Source organism: Nesoenas mayeri (assembly GCF_963082525.1).
Source record: "Nesoenas mayeri genome assembly, chromosome: 2".
In the NCBI taxonomy this organism is placed as follows: Eukaryota; Metazoa; Chordata; class Aves; order Columbiformes; family Columbidae; genus Nesoenas; species Nesoenas mayeri.
This window is the reverse complement of record NC_137543.1, coordinates 25,335,457-25,360,073: the sequence shown is the minus strand read 5'-3', so window position 1 is coordinate 25,360,073 and position 24,617 is coordinate 25,335,457. Positions and strand designations below refer to the sequence as shown.

The window sequence follows — 24,617 nt, the reverse complement described above, 5'->3', positions numbered from 1 at the left end:
CATAAGAACAGCAGAGTAAATCTGCAAAAACAAACTCTACTTCGGCATTACTAACTGGCATATTTCCTGTTAACATTAATTTTTACTGTAAGCGTTAATTTTATCAGATTGTTTGAAGATTATAGTTTATTAGCATCTAATACAGTCAAAATGTAAGTAAGTATATTGTATTAGATATTTTTATTTAAAATGAGGGAATGGGGGAAAGTACTTAGCCATCACATTTCAGACACCACTTCAGATAAATTTTGTTATGCATCTCCACCAAGAACATCCGACTTACTAGAGGACTTCAAGTGATCTTCCCAGACCAATGGAGAGGGAAACATGAGAACAGAAGACAAAAGAGAACATCTCAGATATGTACTGCAGACAATGAATGTGGGTTTTCACTGGGTTTCAAGTGAAGATGCCCCAGTAAATTATTTTGCACCCTGCTTGTTCTGACAACGCTCCTTTTTCTTGGGTGTTGTAATCTGAATTCCAAATTTTTATTTTGGATAAAAGATCCAAGTTGTAATACAGAGATCACTACTATTCTCATTCTTTAAATGTCACCTTAACCTTACTTACATTTCCCACCTATTAAATTCCCTATATAAGGGGAATTTAATGTTTTCAATTTTATTCTGGTATCTGCATACAAATTGGTATTTTAAGCTCCAACACTGAGCTTTCAAAACATTGAGGCTTTTTCATTAAATCCAAATAAAACATCTGGATTTCAGTTTCCTGAACTGTTTTAACTGAAAGAATTGAAACTTCTAAACAATAAACTATCAGACAGTTTGCATTTGGGTTTAGTCAGTTTCTTTACTTTGCTCAAATACACTGTGAAGCATTTGGTAATGTGACTTTCAATAATCCCACACTTCCTAATATTAAAATTTATTTCAATTGTTATAACTGAGCAAGATAACTGTCAACTAAGTATATACTACAGCATCTTTTCAGATGGTTACTTGCATACTAAAGGCATACAAATCTCATCGGGGTGGGGAAAAAAGCAAAAAATTACCTAAAATGAGCTCCTTCTAGATTTCAGGGGCATGTATAATATGTTTTATTTTCTTTTTTTGTAATTTGCCTAGATTCAGTTTTCTGATTTTCTTTGCTATTTCGAACAAAGTTTCCTCGCAAAGCTTTTAGCATATTAACTTCAGCAGCCATCTTCACAAAGAAACTCCTTTGTAAGCTGTTGAAAAATGCCTCGTTGTATGAGAGGCTTCACATGTCTCAGAGTACTTCATTCTGCCATACAAGAGTAACATTCTGTCTTAAGATAGAAGCAGGTAAACACGTCACTTCTTTGCTACTGCATTAGCTTGTTTTTCTAGATTTTGGGAGGGTGAGGGTAGAAGACAGAGGGCGAGACAGGCAATAAGTCACAAGCCGGTTTTTCCATTTCCCAAAACTCTGAAGTTATTGAAAGAAAAAAAAAATAAAAGAAGAATCCACTTTTCTGTTAGTGTGCTGCATCATTCACTCTGAATTAAGTTAGCAATTAATTACAAGGATTGCATCAGTAGCAATCAACGTATTTACTCAATCCTTTTGAAACACATTTTTAAGTAACCAGAAAGAATATTACTGTGAGCCTTTAAGGCCTACAAATGTTTCATAAGCAACAACTTCTTAAACCAGTAGTTAAGAAGTTAGGAGACCATAAAGGGGAGTAGTTTTATAAAATATGTTTATTTCATAACTTTATTCCTTTTTACATGTGTTACTAATTAAAGTGTTTTTAAGAATTTTTCAAAGTCCTGTACAGAAGCTTTGGCAATGTCTGTACAGAACACCTCATCAGGCAAGGATACTAGCTGGTCCAGAGAGATGTAGCTGGGTTGTGCTGGGTCATACTGGGCCCTTCCCAAGAACGTAAGAAACATATGTCTCTCTTTGATTCGTAATAGTTTTGAGTTGAAAACCTAAGAAAGAAAGGAAAAAAGGGAAGAATGTTTTAGGTTGCCTAAATTCCAGATTCTCATTAATCTAAAAGAAGAACATTTTTTAGACAAACTGAAGATCTAGGAAGAAAACAACTGATTTGCATTCTTTCTCATTTAAATATCAAACACCAGGTAGGGTTACATTTATATATAAATTATCTAAATTCTAAATAAATGCTTCAATACAATATGCTGAGGTACACGCACAGGGGAAATTGGGGAGTGATACAATTCTTAAGCATGTTAGGTTTTTTGATTATGTAACTGTATTGCTTTTGAGTAACCATAGTGAAGAAAGTGGAGAGGAGACATTCAGAAACAGGGAGCAGGAATACCTAAGCATTTTCTCTATACTATCAGAAGTGTTTATATACACAGTCAGATTCAGCTGAGCATTGTTACAAGGAAGAAACCAGCAGGTGACCACATGGCGTAATGCAAACAAGTGAATTGCACAACGGCAATAGAAAAGGTGAGTGGTTGCACCTCCTGTCATTAACAAAGCCAAAAGGCACAGCGCAGTGGTTCAAAACAACCACTTCTGCTGCACAGCAATGCCTGCCTTTCAAGATATTTGTCACAAAAACAATTCTAGGCAGTGTAAGGCAAGAACAATGGTAAGGCAAACATGAAAGAAATCACTGGAACACCTAAAAACTAAAAAGAGAAGTAGGGAAAACAAGAGATGTACAGTCTAGTCTTAAAAACAGAGACCTACATTTCTGCGCAGTACAACTGAAAAGAGAGATGCTTTAGAGAAGTTAATAGTGAAAACATTAATGCTAAAGCAATAAAAGTGAGCAGAGTTTTTACTAAAAAGGAGAGACTACACTACTGAAGGATTTCATAAGGATACAAATTAATTTGAACTAGGGCAGAAAGCAAACCTACTGTTCCCCTCCTCTGCCTTCCTTGAATTTTAAAGAGGAGTCAGAAGATGGGAAAAAACCTTAACCACCATTTATGGAGCTAGCTGACAGGAAGGGTAGTTACAATAGCAGCTGTAACATCACAGAGGATTTGACAAAAAAGTTCTATATGGCTCCTATTTTCAGCATTATTGTAATTCAGGATAGAAGCAAGAACAGATGGAGACAAGTAGGCATTTCTGAATGTGCCAGTTAATGGTCAGACTACATACAGACTGAGTTGCACTAAGCCATATCCTGGAACTCAGAGCTTTTGAGGATGGAAGAACAGGGAAAAGAGGTGACTGCACCAAGAACAAGTAACAGAGGAAACTCTCCACTTCCGCTTCTACACAAAGGGAAGAGAAATAACAAAGTGAACCACCACAAAACCAACAATATGACAACTGAGAAGGAAGTGAATAAGACTTGTGGTCACTTACTGGTCAAGAAGGGCAAAAGTGACATATAGACAGGAGTTATAGCAAGCATCCTTTTTAAGTAAAATATATATTAAATAGCAAGATGAATTAGCAAAATGCTGGGGACTAGTTTTATTTCCCCATAAAATTTTAAGTTAAGTTAGATTCCCTACTAGACTTGCTTTAGAAAGAAAATCATTGCAGTTCTGAAGTTGTAATATGTGCTTTCTTTTTTAGCCTTTTAAGAAGCTGGTGTGACTGCATGTCAGTGTTGGATGTGACTAATGCTTTCAACTTTGAACTTGTGAGGAAATAACAGAAATAAGGAGATAGGGAAAAAGCAAAATAGTCATCAAGAAATTAATCTATTTTCAGCTCTCTGATTTTTTAGCTATTGCTGCAGCAACAAGATGAAGTTCAATGACAATCTGATTACCTAATGGACATAACTTCTACTTTTAAAAGACATTTTCAGATCCTAGAATCTATAACATTTATTTTTTTAACTAGACAAATGTGACATAAATGTTTTTAAATGTATGTTATCTAGTGAACAGATCTCCTGCATGAACTGTCTTCCTATGTGTTTCTTAACTAGATAAGATTTCAGGACAAGGAATCCTTAAACAGGCAGTCATCTCTCTTGCATTACTCCAGAAGAGGTGAGCATGACTACTTCATTGAAAAACTTAAAAATTCACAAGACTGGGTATAGTGGAGTCACACATGCCAGAAAGAAAAGAAGGGCACTTCCACACTGGCATCCTCAATGGTTGCTGAATTGCTAATAAAAGTTATCCCAGTTACAGTAAAGACACAGACAAGTTGAAGAATTCACATGTAAACTCCATGAGACCCCCACCTTCAGCACCAAACTAGTGAAGCAGCTGTGCAAAAAGCACCTACAGTTTATTCCCAGATTAACAGCTCACCTGAGGAAAACGAGTAAGCATGTGGTGGGGAATGCCCATTATGTTGTGCAAGTAGTCAAATGTCTGTTTGAGCCTCTTTTTACTTGCAGTTAAAATCTTGGGGGTTTTAAATACAATCTGTTGAATTTCATTACGTTGAAAACCAAGTTCAATCTGACAAACCTGAAAAAGAGCACAATTTTATGTTCAAAAGTCAGCTACAGCAAACTTAGTTTCTTTTAACATGCCACTGAAATAAACAAATGCAAAATTCTTCTATCTTTTGTCACACAGCAACAAGAATGCAACCCATAATAATATCTGCCACTCCAGTTCTTCTCAAGTCAGACAGTGCAAATTATTTATCATTCAGGATTAAAGTGTAATTTGTTTATACAGTATCCCTGAAGTAAAGATGACTTCTGTGAATGCAACATATTTTTCAGCTTGTCTGAGATATGAACAAAAAAGCTGTGTCTCTGTATGCATGGCAGTTACAAGTGTAAAAATTCTCCCCAAAACCAAGCTGTCAAAAGAGACTGACTTTCTAGTTGTGGTGCTGTTGAGCTCTGTAAAACACAGCAATCAAATAGCTAGTGATTACTTTTGTTAATGTGTTATTTGTTAACATATCCAAGCTATATTTTTATATTGGGGAGTATAATTTCAGTTTTGTAGTCTTCACCTGAAGTTTGTTGAACCTGAAAGATGTGTAGAATATGTAGTGTTTCCAATTTATTTCACAGTTGCTTAATGTCTAAAGTAAGATGTCTTTTTCAGAGACTGCTTTGACTTCAATTATGGTTTCCCAAAAGGAAAGCAAAGCACATTTTTTCAATAAAATCATGAGCACTCCTCCCAAAGTGCAGAATGACAAGCAGTTCATTGAGTTGTTGAGAAAGGAATTCAGCATACAAGAGTGTCTGGTAATTCAGCCATTTCTTCTGTCCTCCAGTGACATTTACAAGCAGCTTGTTTTCACTCATGAAGTGGGTGTGCTTGCCAGTCAACATAACCAGACTTTAAAATCCAAATCAGGTACTTCTTCAGCTGGTAAAAAAGGTGGTATTTTTTCTAGTTTAAAGTCCTAAGACTGCAGTTCTTTTCCAAAACTGCCTGGTAAATACAAAGGGAAGAGCTTAGAATCTGCGTTTTGAAGCTATTGTACCTCAGGACTTCCAGATCCTTACATGGAATTGTTTGTAGAGGTGTCTATAATCAGGTCCTTCAACTCCTGGTTCTTCCTTATCTGCTTTATAAATATTTGTGTATCACAAGAAATACTAATCAACTAAGACAGCACTCAAGTATGAAGAGATGTGTTTGCACTATAGTGGTGTCTTCCACAGATCTGAGTTGGCAGTGTTAACTTACTGCATTAGGATGCACAGCGGAGAGTAAGATCTGATGTTAAATCATTGGAGATGTATAGCTGGCCCTGCTGTAGAGGTAATTCTGGTAAGAATCTTGAGCTTTTCTTTTCTACTCTGTGAAGTGGAACAGCTCTCTCTTGACATGAACGGTGAGCTCAAGTGTAAATTGCTTTGACTGCATTCAGTTTGACAGCAAACATTTAATACTCAATAACTCTCCAGGACACATATGCTCATATTCCTACTGTGTAAGCCCAAGCAATATTCAATGTACCCTGTATGATTCCCTCAATAGGCAGTGGTAATGCAAGCTTTTCAGTTTTACCCTATAAGTGAATCTCTAATTGTGCTTGATGAAACCTTCAGAGGATGGAACAAGCCATCCTTTAGCTCATTTAGTCCATGATTGGTACCTTTTGACAACCAGTATCAGCTGCAGCAGTCATTTCTAAACAACAGCCCACTCAGAATGACAGATACCAGCAGATCACTTCTGAACTGCTGGTACATGGTTCACTTTGAGTACTACTTGTCCACGACCAGCTTAGGACATAGAGGTCTGAACCCAGGCATCCAACCTCCTGAAAGCTGGAGGCATCTAAGTATCAGTAAATTCTAATAGTGAGGACCTAAAAATCCTTTCTCTCTCTAGAACACATTAAAGATATGGATGCTACACTATATGCTTTTTGGTAGCTAGACAAGATAGTCACATAGAACTGAAGATCTTAAAAACACATCCATTATAATATACTGAATCCCTAGCTCATGGAAACAATGTTCATTAAAAAGAAAGCACTATTAATTGAAACAGTCTGCTACTTTCCAGTCTCCTCCCTTACCACACACACATTTCAGATTGCAAGATTCCCAGTGTTGAATAGTTTGAGAGCAGTGAGTCTGTCTGAAAATCATATATTTTAATTCATAGTTATGTATTATAGGATAATGGGATTTTTCAAATTGTTACACTACATCATGCTGTTTGGCCTAGATGCCTTTACAGCACAATAATTAAACCAATACACAGTTACATTTTCAAAAGGGAAAGGAGTCCCTGTGGGTCTGAAGTTATTTACTCAACAGTTGTTAATAACGACCATCTGCTATCAGACAATAGGTGTCAAATGCACATTTTGGCAGACTAGCTACCTGCCAAGAGGAAAATAATCAACTGCACATTTCTTGTTCCTAAATCCTCACGGACAATCCAAGTTAGCAAAAAACCATAATAATTAAGGGGGAGCAGGAAGGAGGGAGCAAGCACTATTTTTCACTTGTTGTAAAGAAATGGGTAACAACTTGTGTCATCAGATAGCAACTTTTGGCAGGAAGGGACCCAGATGCAGTTTCTAACATACATCAGAGTAGAAGACAGAAAAAGATACTGCTCCACGTATGCTGTAAGCTTGCAAGCTATAGAGGGAAATTAATTGTTTAACAAAATCCTCAGTTATTTTCTATCTCCACTAAAATGATATCATTAAATTATTTCTGTGCAGGATTCTCCAAGCATTTTATCTCTTGACAACTCTTAAACTATGTAGATACACAATACACTTTTAATATCTACTAGTAAGCTCACCTGAAGATTTTCTTTTACAGGCTCTAATTTGCCAGTCAGTAGCCTTGGAAATCGGATTACCAGATTCTTTATCTACAATTAGGGAAAACACACAAAGTACAGATTATTACAGAAAGCTTGTTTGTATATCCATCTGTGAAAGAAAGACAGAGATCTCATATAAACTTTTTTCCTCATTTGGAAGAGGGATGCACTGTCACTTGCATTTTATCTCTACCCCAAAGATGAATTTGCATGAAGCAGCAGTATATTAAGATACAAAAAGTTACTCAAAAATATTCATTTTGAAAACAAAAAGTAACTGTTATTGTGAAACAGACAGGAAGAGGGAGTGAAAGCACACCCCAGAAGTAGAAAGCATGCTCAAGTGCCCAGTCTCTCTTGGTGCTCAAGTTCTTTCTTCCTGCCTATTTTAAAGAAGTAAACAGAACACTACCTGATAGAGGCTTTAAAAGGATTTTTCAGCTGCAGAGAAATTTGTCTACCTCAGGATCTGGTTAGGCCATAGTCTTATGGTAATACAAGAAATTACTCCATATCCTCTAAGCTACGTCATCACTCGTAATCTGCGCTGAGTACACGGCAGTGACTAAAACCCTTTTCCAGAGAGATCTCTCACCTCAAACATGGCAAGGCCAGCAACAGGCACTGTGACAGCTATGACTGTGCAGCTGACAGAAGCCAACAGAAGAACAACCAGATTCCACTTGGAACTTGGCATTTACTAAAATCCCCAGCTACTGTAGGAAACAGCTAACACTCCTCACTTATTCCAGGAAATTCTAGCTACTACCTCCTCTGAAGATCCTGAAGTGTGGTGCCAAATACCTGCCGAGCATGTAACATGGTAAGAACTCTCAAGCAAACCCAGGGGTTACTCTTGGTGAGCTGAGCGTATGATTTGGCATTTAGTTTGATATGATATTTGCAGATTAGACAATTTTTCACCAATGAGTTAAGTATGTTACAGTATCTTGAAGAGATGAAGAGAGCAAATTGATTTTCTAAAAGTTAAAAACGCTGTTTGCTGTTTCAACAATGGATTCAGTCCCCTGATCCACCTCAGATAATAAAACTGGACACACACATGCTTGTTTGACAATAACCTGCAGCAGATCTTCAAGAACTGTATTTCAGGACCTCTGACTGTTAGATGTCCATATGACTTCTATACAAAGTTAAAATCAAGCTGTCCTTCTGTAACCCTCTGTATTACCACCAGTAATCTGGTGGTAATACTTTAAGTATTCATGTTCCAAGGCCTTATGGTTGTCACTAACAAAGTACCTAAAGACTTCAGTGTCTTTACCTTTTTTACACTGAGACCAAGTTCATTTTTGAAGAAACCCAGTCTGTTATCCAGTCTTTCCACTGAAAACAACAGCAAATATGGAGCTCTTGAGACCATCTGAGCAATTTCTGCCTCACCAAATTTTTTTGATTTTAGGTAAGCCACTCTAGAAAGAGAACAAAAACAAAATAAAATCCAGTGATGAAAATTTTATTGCCTCCATTTATTCAGTACTTGCTTAAATTCCTCAGTGATATCTTATAAACGGACAGATGTTCTAGCATTAACATGCAACCTTGCCAAAAATAATTAGGGGGAAATCTGCAGTTATCATAAAAGCAAAATACCATCCCTTCCAATTAATTAGAAGTAAAATAAACCTCAGAGCAGAATGTCAATACTGAAGACAGATTTTAATTCCTTCCAGCTGTACTTAAGCAGATAACTATGTTAACTTATATTTAACTACCAGCCTGTCTCCTAGATTGCAAACACATTAATAGATCATCACAGGGTATGGACAAGAAGATATACACAGCTTTTTGCTATTTTAATGAATTCCATTTCTACTGCTGAAAGAACAGAGTACTATACCTCATACATCCCTGTTTTGCCAATAGCACTGGAGTAGAAATATCACACAAGAATGCCATCTGTAGAAACATTGTCCAAAAAGACATTTCTAAATCAGCTGAAGATACTTTTGTTACTAGGTCCCTACTTTTAGTCACTGGTCCAAGGATTTAATTACAAAACATCTGGTTGTCAGAAAGAAGAAGAAGTTCACTAAAGTTTTTATGTTTAACAGAGCTTTCTTTCCTTCCATCTCAAAACTTTTCCCAAACTCTGCTGAATTTAGTGAAAGTGAAATCCTATTTCAAGTGCAGTAGAATATTACCACAGCTCTGAGAAAAATGAATGGGGGGAGAAATATGGCACACAAAATAAAAAGAGACATAATTAACCCACATACCACCTTTTACAAAGAAAATCCAAAACTAAACTACAATTTGAAGAGGTTTCCTTTGGTTATAGATAAGCATATGCAAAGTATTTGCTGCCAGATGAACTTAAGAGTATACAAGAACTGACTTATATGGCCGATATGGTATGGAAGACACCAAATAGACTGCAGAATATCCTGCAGAAGCAGATATTCAGCAGAAGATGAGCTATAGGTGTTCAATCATGTCTTGTGGAGAGAAAAAAAAAAAAAGCATTCCAGTCACTACAACCTTCCTCTCTTTCCACAAACTCTCGAAAATGAAGTCACCACAAGCAAAAAACCTCTAGACAGAATATGCAAGAACAAACTCTAGAGGACTAATTCCTAACCAAGCAGGTAGGCCAACATAGAAGGTAACAGCATTGGTGCCAGACAGCACTGAGGGAACTGGCTGCAGGAGCCTCAGAGACAAGGAGAGGTTAGGAGAGAGAAAAAAATGCAGAACACAACAATAAACAATTGGCCCTTCAAAAATTATCCCATCATGTTTTGCATGCTGCAGCTTGGCTACACTATGCTTCTGACACATTTTTTCAAGGGCACAACTGCCAAATATCCTAGAAACATAGCTAACTGAGCAGATAAAAACAAAACCTTCTGGTTGTCCTGACTCCTCTCCACTTGTTTTCTGTTAACAAGTCATTTTAAGATTCACACCTGGAGCATTTCTTTGCATCCTGGAAATAAAAGAAGCTTAAAAGAGGGATGGCAAATTTGTAATAAATTGGCTCTAGAAACTGGTACATTAAAGAAATACAATAATCCAACCTGATCAAAGTTTGACATAAATTTATGAGTGTTGGCAACAAGGTTAGCCCTTGGTCTACTACAGGGGTCAGCAGTTCTATGCGGTATGTTAACAGTTTTAAGTCATCATTAACAATACTGTAAAACAAAGCATCTGGTGCAGCTGCAGTACAGACACTGATTTGCAACTGTCAGAATTGTTATGAATTATGGAATGTTTTGACTTTTACAATGTTTATCTGAAGTCAAATGCCAAATCTATTGAAATTTGTGTTTTGTTTCCTGGCAACGTGGAATCCAATAAAACATTCCAGAGTGATGTAACCAATACCATGTCCATCTGCACCGAAGTGTTTACGCAAAGGTGATACTCGGCTTTCAGAAGACAGCTATCTGAGACACGTTCACTTCACAGCCTGCCATTCACCCTCTGCAGCACACTTACTTTAAAGCTTGCAGGAAACCATTCACCAGTGCCAGAGATAAATTTACTGAAAAATCAAGCTGCAGAAAAAGAAGAAGAAATTGGATTGTCCTGTTCAGCCTCTACTTCACTAACCAGGCAGTGCCACAAGACAGTCACTGAAAAGCTAATTTGACTTCACAGGAGAGTTAGAACGTTTATCATAGCAAACATCAGTCTCTTCAGAAGAGTACAAGTCACTCTGACATCTAGACTCAAAACTACTGCTGAAAAATGACACAAGTTCTTTTTAGATATTGTTTCTGAAAGGCCACTTACTGAACAGGAGGATGGAAGAAGAGAGGAGAAAGAAGAAAATCGGATCTGTGTTAGACGTGAGTCTAGTAATATGCCTGTTTCCAAAAAGACATATTTTCACATTTCTGTCTTGGACAGCTACTACATGCAAGAGCCAAGCAGACAAGACTTTCTTTTCTGGAATTTTTAAATACCAAGACATTTTGAGTTCTTTACAAAGTGTGCACACACACATAAGATTTGTAAAAGAACTGTTGCATTAATGCAAGCCTGCCTGGAGTAATTTCAAGAATAAAAGTCCATTTTATGGACTGAGGAACAGTGTAGGTCCATACAAGTGTGAACACACACAAAAATTAGTTCATTGTAGTTTTGTGCTCAGTTTGAGCTGGACAAAAGGGAACAAAAGAGTCACCAAAACATTCTGCTACTGTTAGATGTAAACACAGGAGAGATCTGTTCCACTTCTTTTACTGCAGAATTCACAAAGTACGGGTAGACATATCACCTAGAAGAGCAGTTTCAAAGCATGACTGAAGAGGTTAATATTGTTCTACAAATTTAGGTAAAGCCTCAGGGACTGACATTTTGGAATCTAAGCTGACACAAGTAAAGCAAGTGGCTTAGGATAGCAAACTGCTTCCTCTGTGGCAGAGAGACAGGGATGAGTAGTAAAATTTGTTAATGGTCAGTTTTCAGGTGTATTAGTGTCAACTCATGACACCATTACATGTTAATGCTGACTGATGGGAAGGCACAGGAACAGAGAGCCAAGGATCCAGTGAGAAAAGAGGGAGCAGCAGCACAGGTTCAGACAAGGTTAAGCCAACTGGGAAACTAGATCTTCAAGCCATTTGAAGTCCTGTTTGAAAGGCTTACCTGGTTTCTAAAGCTTCTAGATCTTCACCAAGGATGTATGGATTTTTGGTCAGGAATGGTCCCAGCTGATTGTCTTCTACACCCACATCCTTAAGAAACAGAAGTATCTTTTTTATATCTTTTTCAAAGTCCAAGGTCAGTAAGAGTTGACCAGCCTTTTGACGTTTCTCCACTTGGGATAAGTCAACTCCTATAACAAACAAAATTAGAAATTGTTTTAATTAAACACAGGCCCTACTTCCTCTAAGTGTTTCACGAAGGCACATTGATATTTATAGGACTACTACTTTTTTGGACTGATTTAACATACTTTAATTGCTCAACACAGCAAGGTCACAACACCTTAAATATTGTGGAAAGATTCCAGATTAAAAAAGCAGTCATTTTACACTCTTCTGCTGCATTTATTTTTTGAATGAAGACATTTGCAGTTAATCCTGCATGTGAGGAATCAAGTACACTAGCTAGTGCCACACATAGAGACCTGCTCTTGTTGCATAGAAGTCCATATGCAAGGAACTCCCAGCTCCATTGTACATGGGAAAGGGACAATTTTGCAGTGAAGTGCCTTTGGATAGTGGCTCACACATAGCAACTGGTTACTACATGGGGCCAGATCTCCTCTGAAATATTTATTTCTCCAATCCCCTTCTAGTGTTCCTTGCACTTTTGGGAAACAAGGTGGCCAGCAAGCTGAAGCTCAGCTACCCCTGCACAGTCCAAGTGCATTTTGATGAGAAGGTTCTCTTCCATCCCTTTCTTCTTGCCTCTCCAGTTTACTGTCCCCACTTCTAAGGTTCTGTACTCTTTCCTTCCTTCTTAAAGCATCTTTAACCAGCACAAAAGAACAAAGACCAATAAAGTTGCACAAAGTCCTTCCCATCTCTGGAAGCTGTGTGAGATGTCTCCTCCTAATATCTACAGCACTAAGGGAGTAAAACAAGCCAGCTTCGTCTTCAAGTAATATGGCACTGCACGTGAGTCAGGCAGTCCTCTCTCTTTGTCTGTTTACCCTGGACAACATTCTACTTCTTTTAGCCATTGGTCACTGTTCCTATTTTCAAGTTTACAACACAACCAGTAAGATCAAAACACAAGTTACAGAATCTACAAAGCTCCAGATGTAGGCAAACCACACAAACAAAAATCACACATACCTAGGTGGACAAGTTTTGCCAGGGTTTCCGAGTGATCAACATAATCTCGGAGCGTGGATGAATGAAGGGGAAGAAGCGGTTCTGCAATGATCTTTACAGCTTCTTCCTCAGAAATCTCCTCCAAAGCAGATGAAGGTGGGACATCATCCCAGTCTAAGAAACAAATATAGAAGACCCAAATGCATTTTGTGAAAGACAAAGTTGCTCCCACCAAACGCTACACAGATCTCTTAAAATCCATTTAAAACCACACGAACACTGTGCATGAGATGAACAGCCAATGTATTATTATTTGAAAATGTATGAAAACAAACTCTGCTCCCAGTTTTTGTCTCTATTCCATCTCCTTTTCACTGCACATCAGCTCTTGCTTATGTGGTCAACCTGAGCACAGAATTCAGCAAGCCTGCCTTCAGTCTGCTGCCATGATCGCTGCAGACAACAGATCACATCACCTTCTTGAAAAAGAATTTGCTTTCATGTCTTCACAAATGCTTCTTGCCTGATCATATCCAGATCAAAGGCTACTGCAAAGACTATTTTTCTTAACCAGACAAGGCCACTACTTTGTGCATCTTCTGAATCTGATATCTGAACTGCAGTTGTTTTAATTTTCAAGGCATTTCACAGCCAGCTCCAACCAAACTATCATGTCTTATCCATTACAGAATGGCTGCTGACTGCCACCACCTCTAACAGCTAAAGAAATCAAGCTCCATTTCCTGTTCATTAAGGTTTCCCAGTAGACATCATTATGCTTGTTTCCCTTTAAGTGTTCCAAGTCACAGAGCTCAATGTCTTTTTTAAAAAATATTTCTCTAAACTGACCTATTTTTTCCATTGATAGAAGCTTGCAGCAGCTAGATCAAGATTACTGTTTGCAGGCTGGCTGCTAACATCCACCTCAATTATCAAACTGATTACTGATCAACAGCCCTAGTTATAAACTCTTCAGCATGGGGATCTGTGCCCTGAACCTTCACACAATGACTTCCTAGAAACTAAGATAACATTTTTCCATGTCAAGAAAACAAAGCCACACCAGAACTACCAAGTCTGGTTCCAAAATAAGTAGGATGATCCTAATATTTTAGGAAGTTGCACAGACTAGCTCAATAGCTGTTGAAGGTCTTGCCGCTTCTTTTTCACAAAGTGTCAGAAGCAAAAGCACAAGAAAATGTTTTCAGCAACATTTACACCTTAAACAGTAATAAGAACTCTCTAGGAATCTATATGGATATCAAGTATTTTCTTTCCACTTGTTGAGGACTGAAACCAATATATACCAATGTCCATTCCAGAGGCATAGATGCCCTTCTTTCGCCACTTTAAGTTCTTTACAACTATCAGGAAACATACCTCAAGTTAAAAAAAAAAAAAAAAAAAATTAGCAATAATGTTTTTTCCATTATATACACTGCCAACTGAGCAAAATGCTCCACATACACATATACAACAGTAAGCCTGATGGCAGCTACAAATCTGGTGTGTGCAAACACATACAAGCACCGCAGGTGCACACACATACAAGCTGGCTGACCTGTCAGTTCTGGTGCAGCACTGTTTCCAGAACCAGCTGCACAAACACACAGATATCAGTTGCAGCTCTGAGCCACCCCAAAAATAAGCTCTGTAGGATCCAAGTTGGCTGGGCTCAAAGATGAAACTGAATGTACAAGACTGCTTGGTAATCCAGAGCAAATTTCCCCAGCATACTAGAATTATTTTCAGAGGGTGATTTTTTTTTTTTTTTATTCTCCCTTAGATATAAAAATAGAGAAAAGTGAGGCAATTTCCTCAAAGCAACAACATCCAGGTGACCTTGTATCTCTTTTCTCAGAAGACAGTTTGACAGGCATTTCTCATCAGGTCAGTGCTTAAACAGGCTTCACACTCTGCTGCCTCCTGTTGTTCACCCCGATCGTTTACACTGCCGTGTCCTGCGAGCTGCTTCAGGGGTGGCCTTCCCCACCCCTACTCAAAAATACCACCCCAAAACTCAACAAAAAAATCAGTTTATTTTGTACCAGTGCAACCATGATGGTAAAGGCAAATGCTCGCCTGCTGCAGGTAGAGTTATGAAAACCCTTGAAACAGCAGCTCCAGACTGACATTTCTACCCAAAACATTATGTCGTTATCTTGGCTTAAAGGTATTGTTTATATGCTAGAGTGACCACAGGAATTCTGCTTTAACTGTGGGACTAAAATCAAGTGAAAGTCAGGAACTTCAGATAAATATTTTAGATAGGCAGGCCACAGAAGGAGAACCAATATAAATACTGAAAGCATGATTTGGAGATTTGTGAGAAATGGTATCCCTAAAGCCTCTTACCTTCATACAGTACTTTTGCATTCAGATCAGGTAACGTTTCTGCTTTTGCCTGTTCCTGTTTTACTGGTGAAGGCAAGTTACTTTCAGGAGAAGAAAATGATCCATCTTTGGCACTGTCAGGTGGAGAACAGCTTCCCCCAGACACAAGCCTGCACGCCTGCAGTCTCCACGGAAGAACGTCACTTCTAGAGGGCAGCAGAGCCGAATGGGCGAACCCACGACCCGCCTGTGCATGGCTGCGGCCCCTCGGCCGCCCCGGACATCCCGTTCGCAGCAGGCAGCGCCAGCGGGAGACGTGCCGAGCCCACACCGCCATCCTGCACCTCAGCGCAGCATCCTGCGGGAGAGAAACTGCTGAGGGGTGACACAGGCGCTGCTCCACCGCGCCCGCGGGGCTGGGCGTGCGAGCGACAAATCCCCGAGCATTAAAGCGGAGATTACTCCCTTCAAAACGTTCAGTAATTGCCTTGAGACTTTAAATAAACAGAAAAGTCGTAACTGAGGAGCCGGCTCTGAACGTCACAGCTCGCTGCCCTGTCCGACAGCCCTTCCCTTGGGAGCACGGGGAAAGCCCAGCCGGGACCCAAACCCTCCCGGAGGGACGGGGCGCTCCGCGCAGAGCCGTCACCTCACATCCCGCCACAGGGCCGCGCAGTGCTCACCAGCCCTTGCTGGCCTCCCCAGGTCGGCAGCCTCTGCGTACAGGCTTGCGTCAGAGCGTGCCGCTCCACAGGCAGCTAGCCCGGCCCGCGGGAAGGCGATGGCAACCGCGGCCGCCAGGCCAGGCCAGGCCTCTCCGTCCAGCCCTTGGGGACCCGCCAGCGCCCCACCTGCTCCTCACGCCGCTCCTGCGCGCGGCCCAGCCCACATGCGTGTCTCCCCGCCCCAACTCAGGCGAGACCATTCGGGAGTACAGACAGGGAGGAGCAGGCTGAAAAAGTTCCTTCCCACCGCTTGTTCGAAAGGGGCGGTGTGGCTCCGCCTCCCCCCTCCGCCCTCTGTCCGTTCCATCCTCCCTCACCGCGTGGGCGCAGGGCGCCGCGGGAGCGGCAGGGCGAGCTCCGCCCCCCGGCGAGGCGGGCGCGGCGCTTCTCCCCTCAGCGCCGTCGCTTCAGCGGGCGGCGGGGCCGCGACGTCCTGTCCTACCCCAGCCCAGCCGAGCCAGAGCTGAGCTGAGGGGAAAGGGGGCGAAATGGCGTCGTGCGTGGGGAGCCGGACCCTGAGCAAGGACGACGTGAACTACCGCTTGCACTTCCGCATGATCAATGAGCAGCAGGTGGAGGACATCACGTTGGAGTTCTTCTACCGGCCGCACACCATCACCCTCCTCAGCTTCACCATCCTTAGCCTCATGGCCTTCGCCTTCACCAGGTGCGCGGCCTCTGGCGCCACCACGGAGTTCCGCCGCGCTGCCCGCAGCGGCCCGGGGCGAAGGGGGTTCTTGGGGCGGGGTTGGGGCCGGGGTCGGTCCCCTGGGGTCAAGGACGAGCAGCGCGGCGCTGGCGGGCGGCGGTTCCTGCTGGGATCGGGTTAACAGCAGGGCCGGTGTGGGGCCGTGACTCTCTGTAGGCGCTGCGGGCAGGACTGTTGCATCGCTGCGGGCTGGGGAACAGCCTGCCCGGGCGCCCTCCCTTCGGACAGCCGTTGTCCTCCTCTGCTGCCTTTCCTGAGAACTTGTTGATCATTCTGTGGCTCTCTGTTAAAGGTATTACCAAAATGAGTGTGTGTTTCAAGCAGTTGCCAACAATGGCTCTTACTAGGCTATCAAAAAGCTTAGCAATGACATCACTCAAGTAGATAATTTACCAGGAGTGACTGTTTTCTGTCATCGTTTTTTTACGACACACTTTGTGAGGCCCATCACACCTTGGCTTAGACCCCAGTGTTGACGTGCTTAGCCACATCCTTTCCCCACCACAGGAGCAACTCTGTGGACTTTGCCACTGCAGTCATTCATGGAAATAAAGCTAAGAACGGGCACAGTTATTTCCATGAACCTTACTTTTAAACAAAGGGTATAGCAGTGCAGTCTGAATGGTATCTTGCAGTATTTTGCTAAGTTGTGCATACTTTTTCTGTTTTGCCTTCTGCTGAAAAGGGCTGTGAAGAAGATGATGACATCATCTTCCTTTAGGCTAAATCATGCAGTCCTTGAGCAAACTGATTCTTGAGAGGTTTTAGCTGAGCTGTGCTAGTGTTTTGGGCTTGTTTACACTTCTGTGATATTGTCTGTACACAATGACAGATTTCAGCATCCTTGTTGATTAAACTGTGCATTTGACAGAAGAATATCATTATTTGTCCCTAGGCCTGATATACAGTTCAGTGTGTAATCTTCTATCTTATTCTGAAAATCCAAACGTATGGTTTTTATCACCGTTATGACAATAGTGGTCAAGCCTGTCTTGAGCTGAGGAAGGAGAATAAGAAAATTTAAAATAGTGTAGCTGCAAATGGTCTGAAGTGTGACTTTGCTTGTTTCAACTTGTGTATGACCCTCAAGGAAGATATTTTTGGTGAACACATCCTTTGTTCTACTTAGGTAACAAGATCTAAGCTAAGGTAGAATATCCCAGGGATCCCTTCTTAACTCTGTAGTTGGAGAAAATGAGGCTGAGGGGAGACCTTATCAGTCTTTACAACTACCTGAAAGAAGGTTGTAGTGACGAGGGTGTCAGTCTCTTTTTTTTCCAGGTAACAAGTGACAGGAGAAAAGGAAATGGCCTCAAGTTGCACCAGGGGAGGCTTAGATTGGATATTAGGAAAAATTTCTTCACGGAAAGGGTTGTCAGGCATTGGAACAGGCTGCTCAGGGAAGTGGTGGAGTCACCACCCCTGGTGGTGTTTAAAAGATGTGTAAATGAGGTTCTTAGGGACATGGTTTAGAGGTGGACTTGGCAGTGTTAGGTTAAAAATTTGACTTGATGATCTCAAAAGTCTTATCCAGCCAAAACAGTTCGACGATTCTGTGTTTCTGTGCTTGTGGTACAATGTTTAATTAGAGACTTTTGCTACAAGTGCTCCTCTTGTCCTGTCTCCTGGTGCCCAATCACTTTTGTCATCATAGGGCTAATTTAGGTCAAACTTGTGAGTTACTAAGGAATTCTCATCCATGTATGGTTCTAAAGGATTAATGGAATTGATTGCTCACCTTTGGGGGTGGAAAATAATTTTGCTGTTAATTCTTTCAAGCAGAGGATGATCCAAGCAGCAACTCAGGAATTACAGGGTCTTTTAGGCCCAAACAACATTGCTTCACTTCTGAGGCATTTGTTTGCATTTTTCCAGGAGGACTGCTAGCTTTTCTTTCCATTTGTCTTGCTGGCTTTCTGACTTTGACTTCTTCAGTTTCATTTTCTTCCCTCTGACTGCCTCTGTTCTACATCACTTCCTGTGTTTAAGTACTGGTAGACTTCTCTTCAACTTCTTGGTTTCTCTTCTTCTCAGGTTGTGGAAGCTACTTTTACTTTTTTTTTTTTCCTCCTACTCTTTTCCCCTCACCCACTTGCCTTCTGCTATTTCCAACTATTGCAGAAGTTTCCTAAGTCTCCTGGGTGATACCAGAGTGCTGCCTTTGTTGTCTTATTTGGGACGCTACCCAAACCATATGTACCCTTTGAGAAGCTGGGGGGAGGACCTAGTTCCCCACATGCTTGCAGTGTGTGCTCCCAGGTCTGGTCTCTCTATTCACATCAGTTTATTTGTTTGAGTCTCTAGGGACTGGGTTTGTATTTCTACCTCCTGGGCACAAGGTGCTGTAGGCTTGCCAGTTAGGTGTGAGAAGTGATTATTTTCTTCCCCTGTGCTGTCAGTTGTTCCGTGGCTGGTCAATTTGTTAATCAGGGGGTTTTCTATGATACATTCATACGGATCTTGTTAAATAATTTTTTTTTTTTCAGGAACTTCAGCATAGGCAGAGGAAATTCTACTTCCCTTAAAGCCTTTATTGTTTCTTCTATAATTGTTTTATGTCAGAAATATGTGGGAGTTCAAATGAACTTAGAAAATGCTTTTCCCATGGAAGTACCAAACCAGAAGGTGAGGTCTCCCTTGGGATCACTGAGAGCAGTTGATGCTGTCTTGGAGCTGATAGATAAGGGTGAAGCTGAACTTCAGATAGCAGTAATCTTCAAGTAGCAGTAATAATAATTATCCAGAAAAAGAAACGTGAATGTGTTTAACTTCTCCATGTTAAAGTGGGTGGTAGAGGGTATTCTGTTTTTTAAAGCACATCCTTCTAGTGCTTTTGTCAATGGCTGCAGCTGCCTTGGTTATTTCCTGCTAAATGAGACAGACGCAGGCTGCTCTGCTTCCAGGCTGCCCTGGATCAGAGGCATGGAGCGGGTTCAGCTTTCCGTGTCCTATTCCTTCCCACACAGAGGGATGTGGCCTTCTCTGAGCCCGAGGCAGCCAGCAGGAGGGCAGCTGGGTGCTGGAGGGGATATTTTGTGCAGCGAACAACAGGATCGAGGAGGGTGACAGATTGGTAACTTCTGGTGTGAAGTTGCAGGGGTTTATGCAGGAGTAAGACCTATGAAGATGTAGGGCTGTTTTTCACATCCCCTGATTAATAGAGTCAATTAAACTGGATTATTGTGCATTTAGGTTTGATTTGGGGAGTTTATGGAACATTTTTTTCCCCAAACACACTCTAAATTTGGTGTCCTAGCTATTTTTTTCCTCAGTTGATTATCCTAATTTTTTTATTCATGATATAATAACTTACATTGGCATGTTACAAAAATATAAACTAGTAATGTAGTGCTCTGGAGCAAGGAGAGGAGCAGGAGAGAGAAAAAGGTTATGCAGTTATGTGCTTTGTTGTTTTTATTATTTCTTCTCCAAAACGCCACAGAATTGAAAAGTGTGCTAGTAAAGTGAGTTTAAATTGAGAGAATTTTCATCTGTCCTCCCATGCAAGCATTAGAAATCTTTTTACTGCATGAATGCTTACATTTCAAAGTCAGCATCAAAGTTCCTAAGGCTAAGTGAGTGATTTAGCACATTTTCCTCATTGCAGCTTGTTGTGATGGTGTCTTTCCTCCAACAGTTATTTTGCTTCCATGTTTCTTTTGGCATTTCCCAAAATAGCTCTTCCAGGCAAACACTATAATTCTTATCCTAAGTAGGGCACAATAGTGAGTCTCTTGCCCCAACCTGTTTTTACCTGCTTCTGGCAAGAAGGTTGGATGTTTATCCTTTTTGAAAGGTATCTGCAAGCCAAAATGAAATGTCTTCACCACTCACTTGGCATAAAGTGCTGTTTAACACTGTTGATAACCACTGTTAATACTTGTTAATTTTGCGGAGGATTGGTGCTGATGTGACTAGGACAGCTTTCCTGAAGCTAAGTGAAGAATCCTGATGTGCAAAGGTGAGGACCCACATCAGGTGGTGTGACAATTAGGTGATGTGATCACAACGTCTTCTTTCTTGGCGCACTTGGTAGCATTCGTGGCAGCATGTGCGTGTGTGTTATTTGCACATGTTAAAAGAGGAACGTGGCTTTGCTGTCTGAGCCATCACAGCCTGAGGCTCTCTCTGGGAAGTGCACAGGATGGCATGAGGCTCTTGTGGTTGCTAAGGGTGCCACAGTCAAGCTCTGGAACTTGGGGTTCGTAGCTGGTGTAAAGTGTCAGCCTGTGCAGCACACCTGCTGGGAAATGATTGGTAAATCTGTGCTGAGCTGGTTTAAAAAAAAATGCTGTGGGGAACCCTTGAGCCCTGCAGAAAAACCATTCGTGTTCAGTGGACTTTTTCCTGCCATACAGTTAAGCTAACACAGTGCTTAAATGCTTCTCAATGATGAAAGTCTGTGGTGAAGCTGTTAAGGTTCAATTTTGAAGGAAAGGGAAATAATTTGGCAGAGTGAGAAATATTTTGTAAGTGCAGCAAATATCTATTGTGGAGTGCATTTGTGCTGTCACAGATTCTTTACTGAACCATCCAGAAATGTGACATACTGTGCCAGGAAGAGCTTTATCCCTCTGAAGTTTGATGGGATTTTTTTGGTATCGTGGACTGGGAATAAATAAAGGAATATATTTAAATAGATAAACTGGTCCTAAGTAGGTGAAGATTACCGAGATAGTAAAACTTGGAGTTGTAGTGGGGGATACATTATGAAATATTAGCTGTGCATATTATGGTAGTCTGAAGTTTGTTTCTGTTTGTATTACTGAAGTACCCTAGAAGCTGACTGCTGGTTAGAAGACTTGTTTGGGCTTTTTTGTTAATCTCACCATTGTGCACTATATTCTACCTGCCTGAAAAGAAAGCTCAGTCATGTTTGCCTTGGCATTCCAAACTGAATTCTTAGGTCTCTCCTCTGGCCATAATATGACAGCAGCACAAATAATACATTATATTTTATTCAGAGCTTTAGCTTAATAGGTCTGAAAGCAAGTCGGTATTTTTCCCTGGCTCTTTTAAGTTTTGGCTTCTCTGTTACACATGGATTCTAAACTGTGTAATCATACTTTCCAAAGGCTGATGGTAATCATTATTTCTCCCCTCTCTGCACTCACTTCAGGTATTTGGCATTGGGACCAAGCCAACGGAAGGGAAAGGGATTGCAAGTAGCACCGAAAGAACAGAGGAAAACTTAGGAATTGAAGCCAGGCTTCCAGAATTTTTGGTCTAGGTCTTCATTGGCTGTGTAAAAGTACTTTTGATGATGTTTATGTGAATGTTAAAGCAGGAAGATTTTTTTCCCCACCTTATATTAAGTTTAGTCATTACTTCTCCATTGACTGGGAGGAGTGGCTGACATGCCAGAAGGCTGTGCTGCCATCCAGAGAGACCTGGACAGGCTGGAGAGTTGGGCAGGGAAAAATTTAACGAAATATAACAAGGGCAAGTGTAGAGTCTTGCATCTGGGTAGGAACAACCCCAGATTCCAGTCTAAGTTGGGGAATGATACATTAGAGAGCGGTGTAGGGGAAAGGGACCTGGGGGTCCTGGTGGACAGCAGGATGACCACGAGCCAGCACTGTGCCCTTGTGGCCAGGGAGGCCAATGGCATCCTGGGGTGTATTAGAAGGGGGGTGGTTAGTAGATCGAGAGGTGTTATCCTCGCTCTCTACTCTGCCCTGGTGAGGCCACATCTGGAATATTGTGTCCAGTTCTGGGCCCCTCAGTTCCAGAAGGACAGGGAACTGCTGGAGAGAGTCCAGCACAGGGCAACCAAAATGATTAAGGGAGTGGAGCATCTCCCTTATGAGGAAAGGCTGAGGGAGCTGGGTCTCTTTAGCTTGGAGGAGACTGAGGGGTGACCTCATTAATGTTTATAAATATATAAAGGGTGAGTGTCATGCGGATGGAGCCAGGCTCTTCTCAGTGACAACCAATGATAGGACAAGGGGCAGTGGGTATAAACTGGAGCACAGGAGGTTCCACTTAAATATGAGAAGAAATTTATTCACATTGAGGGTGACAGAGCACTGGAACAGGCTGCCCAGGGGAGTTGTGGAGTCTCCTCCTCTGGAGACTTTCAAAACCTGCCTGAACACATTCCTGTGTAACATCATCCAGGTGTTCCTGCTCTGGTGGTGGGACTGGACTAGATCTTTTGAGGTCCCTTCCAATCCCTGACATTCTGTGACCTCTAACAATACATATGGCTTACGTGTATTGATTATATGTTTATCTCTCTGGTAAGAAAGGGATACCCAGAAGTGCAGAATGAAAATAATTCAGTGCAGCTACTATCCTGACTTGTTATACAACCAGCATGCTCATTTCTTATACTTATTTCTGTATAGTCTTTATTTAAATAGCATCATATCTTCAGAGCCTTTTAACTCCATCTTTATAGTGGTCTTTAACACTTTGATGTCTCTCTTTTCAGGGATGATTCTGTCCCGGAGGATAATATTTGGAGGGGTATCCTTTCTGTGATTTTCTTCTTTCTAATCATCAGTGTTCTAGCTTTTCCTAATGGTAAGTAAGGTTTATACTGTTTAAACTTCATTTCATTTGAATTTATATTGCCACTATATTTGTTTTTATTTTTATTAAAGTACCACTTTTAAATGTATTTTTTCTTTTATGCTTTTGAATTCCTTTATGTTAAGGAGCAGTCTAAAAATGGGCTGCAATCATACTGAGCAGAGATAACAGTAAAATGCGAGTTATTTATAGCTTGTCTGTGTCTAAAAGGAAGTCAGGTTTTCCAAATCAGTGTCTCTATTTGCAGGTGAGCAGCTTCAGCACAGGTTGCTAAGTAATGATACTGCCAGATCCTTAAATTATGTTTAAAAGGAGTCTCCCTCAGTGTGTTTTAACGAAAGTGTCATTCTACAAATGCTGAGAGATGCGACACCTTACATAAATCACCTTACCAGAAGCTAATGATAGTTAGAAATGTTCTAAGTTGCATTACAATGTAAACCCACAGTTGCTTAGTAGAAATTTAAGTTGAACAAAAGTTCTGGTAATTGTGTGAGGAGCAGAAAGTGCAAAAAGGTAAAAACCCATGTGTGACACTTCGTGGAGAAAATGCTGTCTTCCTATTTTCATTTATTTATTCATTTTTAATTTTGACTTATTGATGGCAGCAAGTCTGAACTACATCAGGATTGGCAGTGTTCAGGAAAAAATAGTGATGGTGCTCACGTCAGCTTTGTAGTTCAGAGCTGGGACATATTTTTCTCGTAGTTTAAAAATCATTTAAAAAAATATAAAAATCCATTACTTTTCACTAAGAAATCCCTGGAAAAGAGTGTCAGAGAAGAATGAGCTTTATGCACACAGTGGTGAAAGAGCAGTGTACAGTGTATGCTGAAAATATTTGTTCAGCCACTTCTTGCTACCTAAATATATGATTGATTTTTAGAGGTTTTCCAGTTTCACCAGACTTACCTTCTCTGCTCTTCACACTAATGGAGAGGTTTTTAATCTAAAAAGTCAGTTTAATCACTGGCTCTAAAGTAAAGAGCACAAGTTTCTTGCTTCTTGTCAGATGTGATACTCAGTTTGGAAGTTTTAGGAGGCCTGTTTGCTAACATTTCATGGTCACCTGAAGGCTTAGCACCATGCTGCTTTGCTCACACACGGAAATTTGTATTTTATGACTTAGTTGAAAGCAAGATGTGTGTGAGCTGTGGGCCAGAAACCAGATCAAGAGATCCTTAGGTGACAACTGAGATGTTGTTTGCTCAGCAAACAGCATATTACTGTTCTGGAAACAACTCCATCAAAATAATGGAGAATTTTGTCTACATCTTACTAACAGGCAGCCTTCTTTGCCTTTCTGAAATCTGCCATGGCCATATATATATTTTTTTTAAGAGAGCCCCAGTCTTCAGGTGTATTACATAGTTTGATGGAGAAC

At 40.8% G+C, this 24,617-nt stretch overlaps 2 protein-coding genes across 5 annotated transcripts in view; one reads left to right on the top strand and one right to left on the bottom strand.

Annotated features, from left to right (window-relative positions):
- Positions 1–1,698: 1,698 nt before the first annotated feature.
- Positions 1,699–16,264, bottom strand: MTERF3 (mitochondrial transcription termination factor 3). 3 transcript variants are annotated; one of them, XM_080339036.1, is made up of 8 exons: positions 15,946–16,264; positions 15,284–15,634; positions 12,950–13,102; positions 11,793–11,982; positions 8,458–8,605; positions 7,149–7,220; positions 4,212–4,373; positions 1,699–1,928 (listed from the first exon to the last, which is right to left on the bottom strand). In XM_080339036.1, exons 2-8 carry the CDS (start codon positions 15,597–15,599, stop codon positions 1,734–1,736), a joined length of 1,236 nt encoding a protein of 411 aa, XP_080195162.1. In that variant the 5' UTR covers positions 15,600–15,634; positions 15,946–16,264; the 3' UTR covers positions 1,699–1,733. The 3 variants fall into 3 exon arrangements, with proteins under 3 accessions (XP_080195162.1, XP_080195161.1, XP_080195163.1); XM_080339035.1 differs by having other exon boundaries at positions 15,284–15,620; XM_080339037.1 differs by having other exon boundaries at positions 15,284–15,620; positions 16,114–16,264.
- Positions 16,265–16,475: 211 nt separating this feature from the next.
- PTDSS1 (phosphatidylserine synthase 1) overlaps positions 16,476–24,617 on the top strand; it is a gene marked incomplete at both ends in the record, with an annotated part of 29,445 nt that continues 21,303 nt past the window's right edge. For both annotated transcript variants that reach the window (XM_080339025.1, XM_080339024.1), the window contains 2 exons: positions 16,476–16,654; positions 23,133–23,224. In XM_080339025.1, the coding sequence (XP_080195151.1) occupies positions 16,476–16,654; positions 23,133–23,224 (271 nt within the window). The remainder of the gene's footprint in view (positions 16,655–23,132; positions 23,225–24,617) is intronic.

Excerpts from the sequence above, each read along its gene's own strand:
- MTERF3 (XM_080339036.1), bottom strand. The coding sequence starts at position 15,599 with ATGGCGGTGTGGGCTCGGCACGTCTCCCGCTGGCGCTGCCTGCTGCGA. Across the intron at positions 4,374-7,148 it reads CTGTAAAAGAAAATCTTCAG|GTTTGTCAGATTGAACTTGG; the intron begins GTGAGCTTACTA and ends GCTCTTTTTCAG. Across the intron at positions 1,929-4,211 it reads TGCTTACTCGTTTTCCTCAG|GTTTTCAACTCAAAACTATT; the intron begins GTGAGCTGTTAA and ends TTTCTTTCTTAG.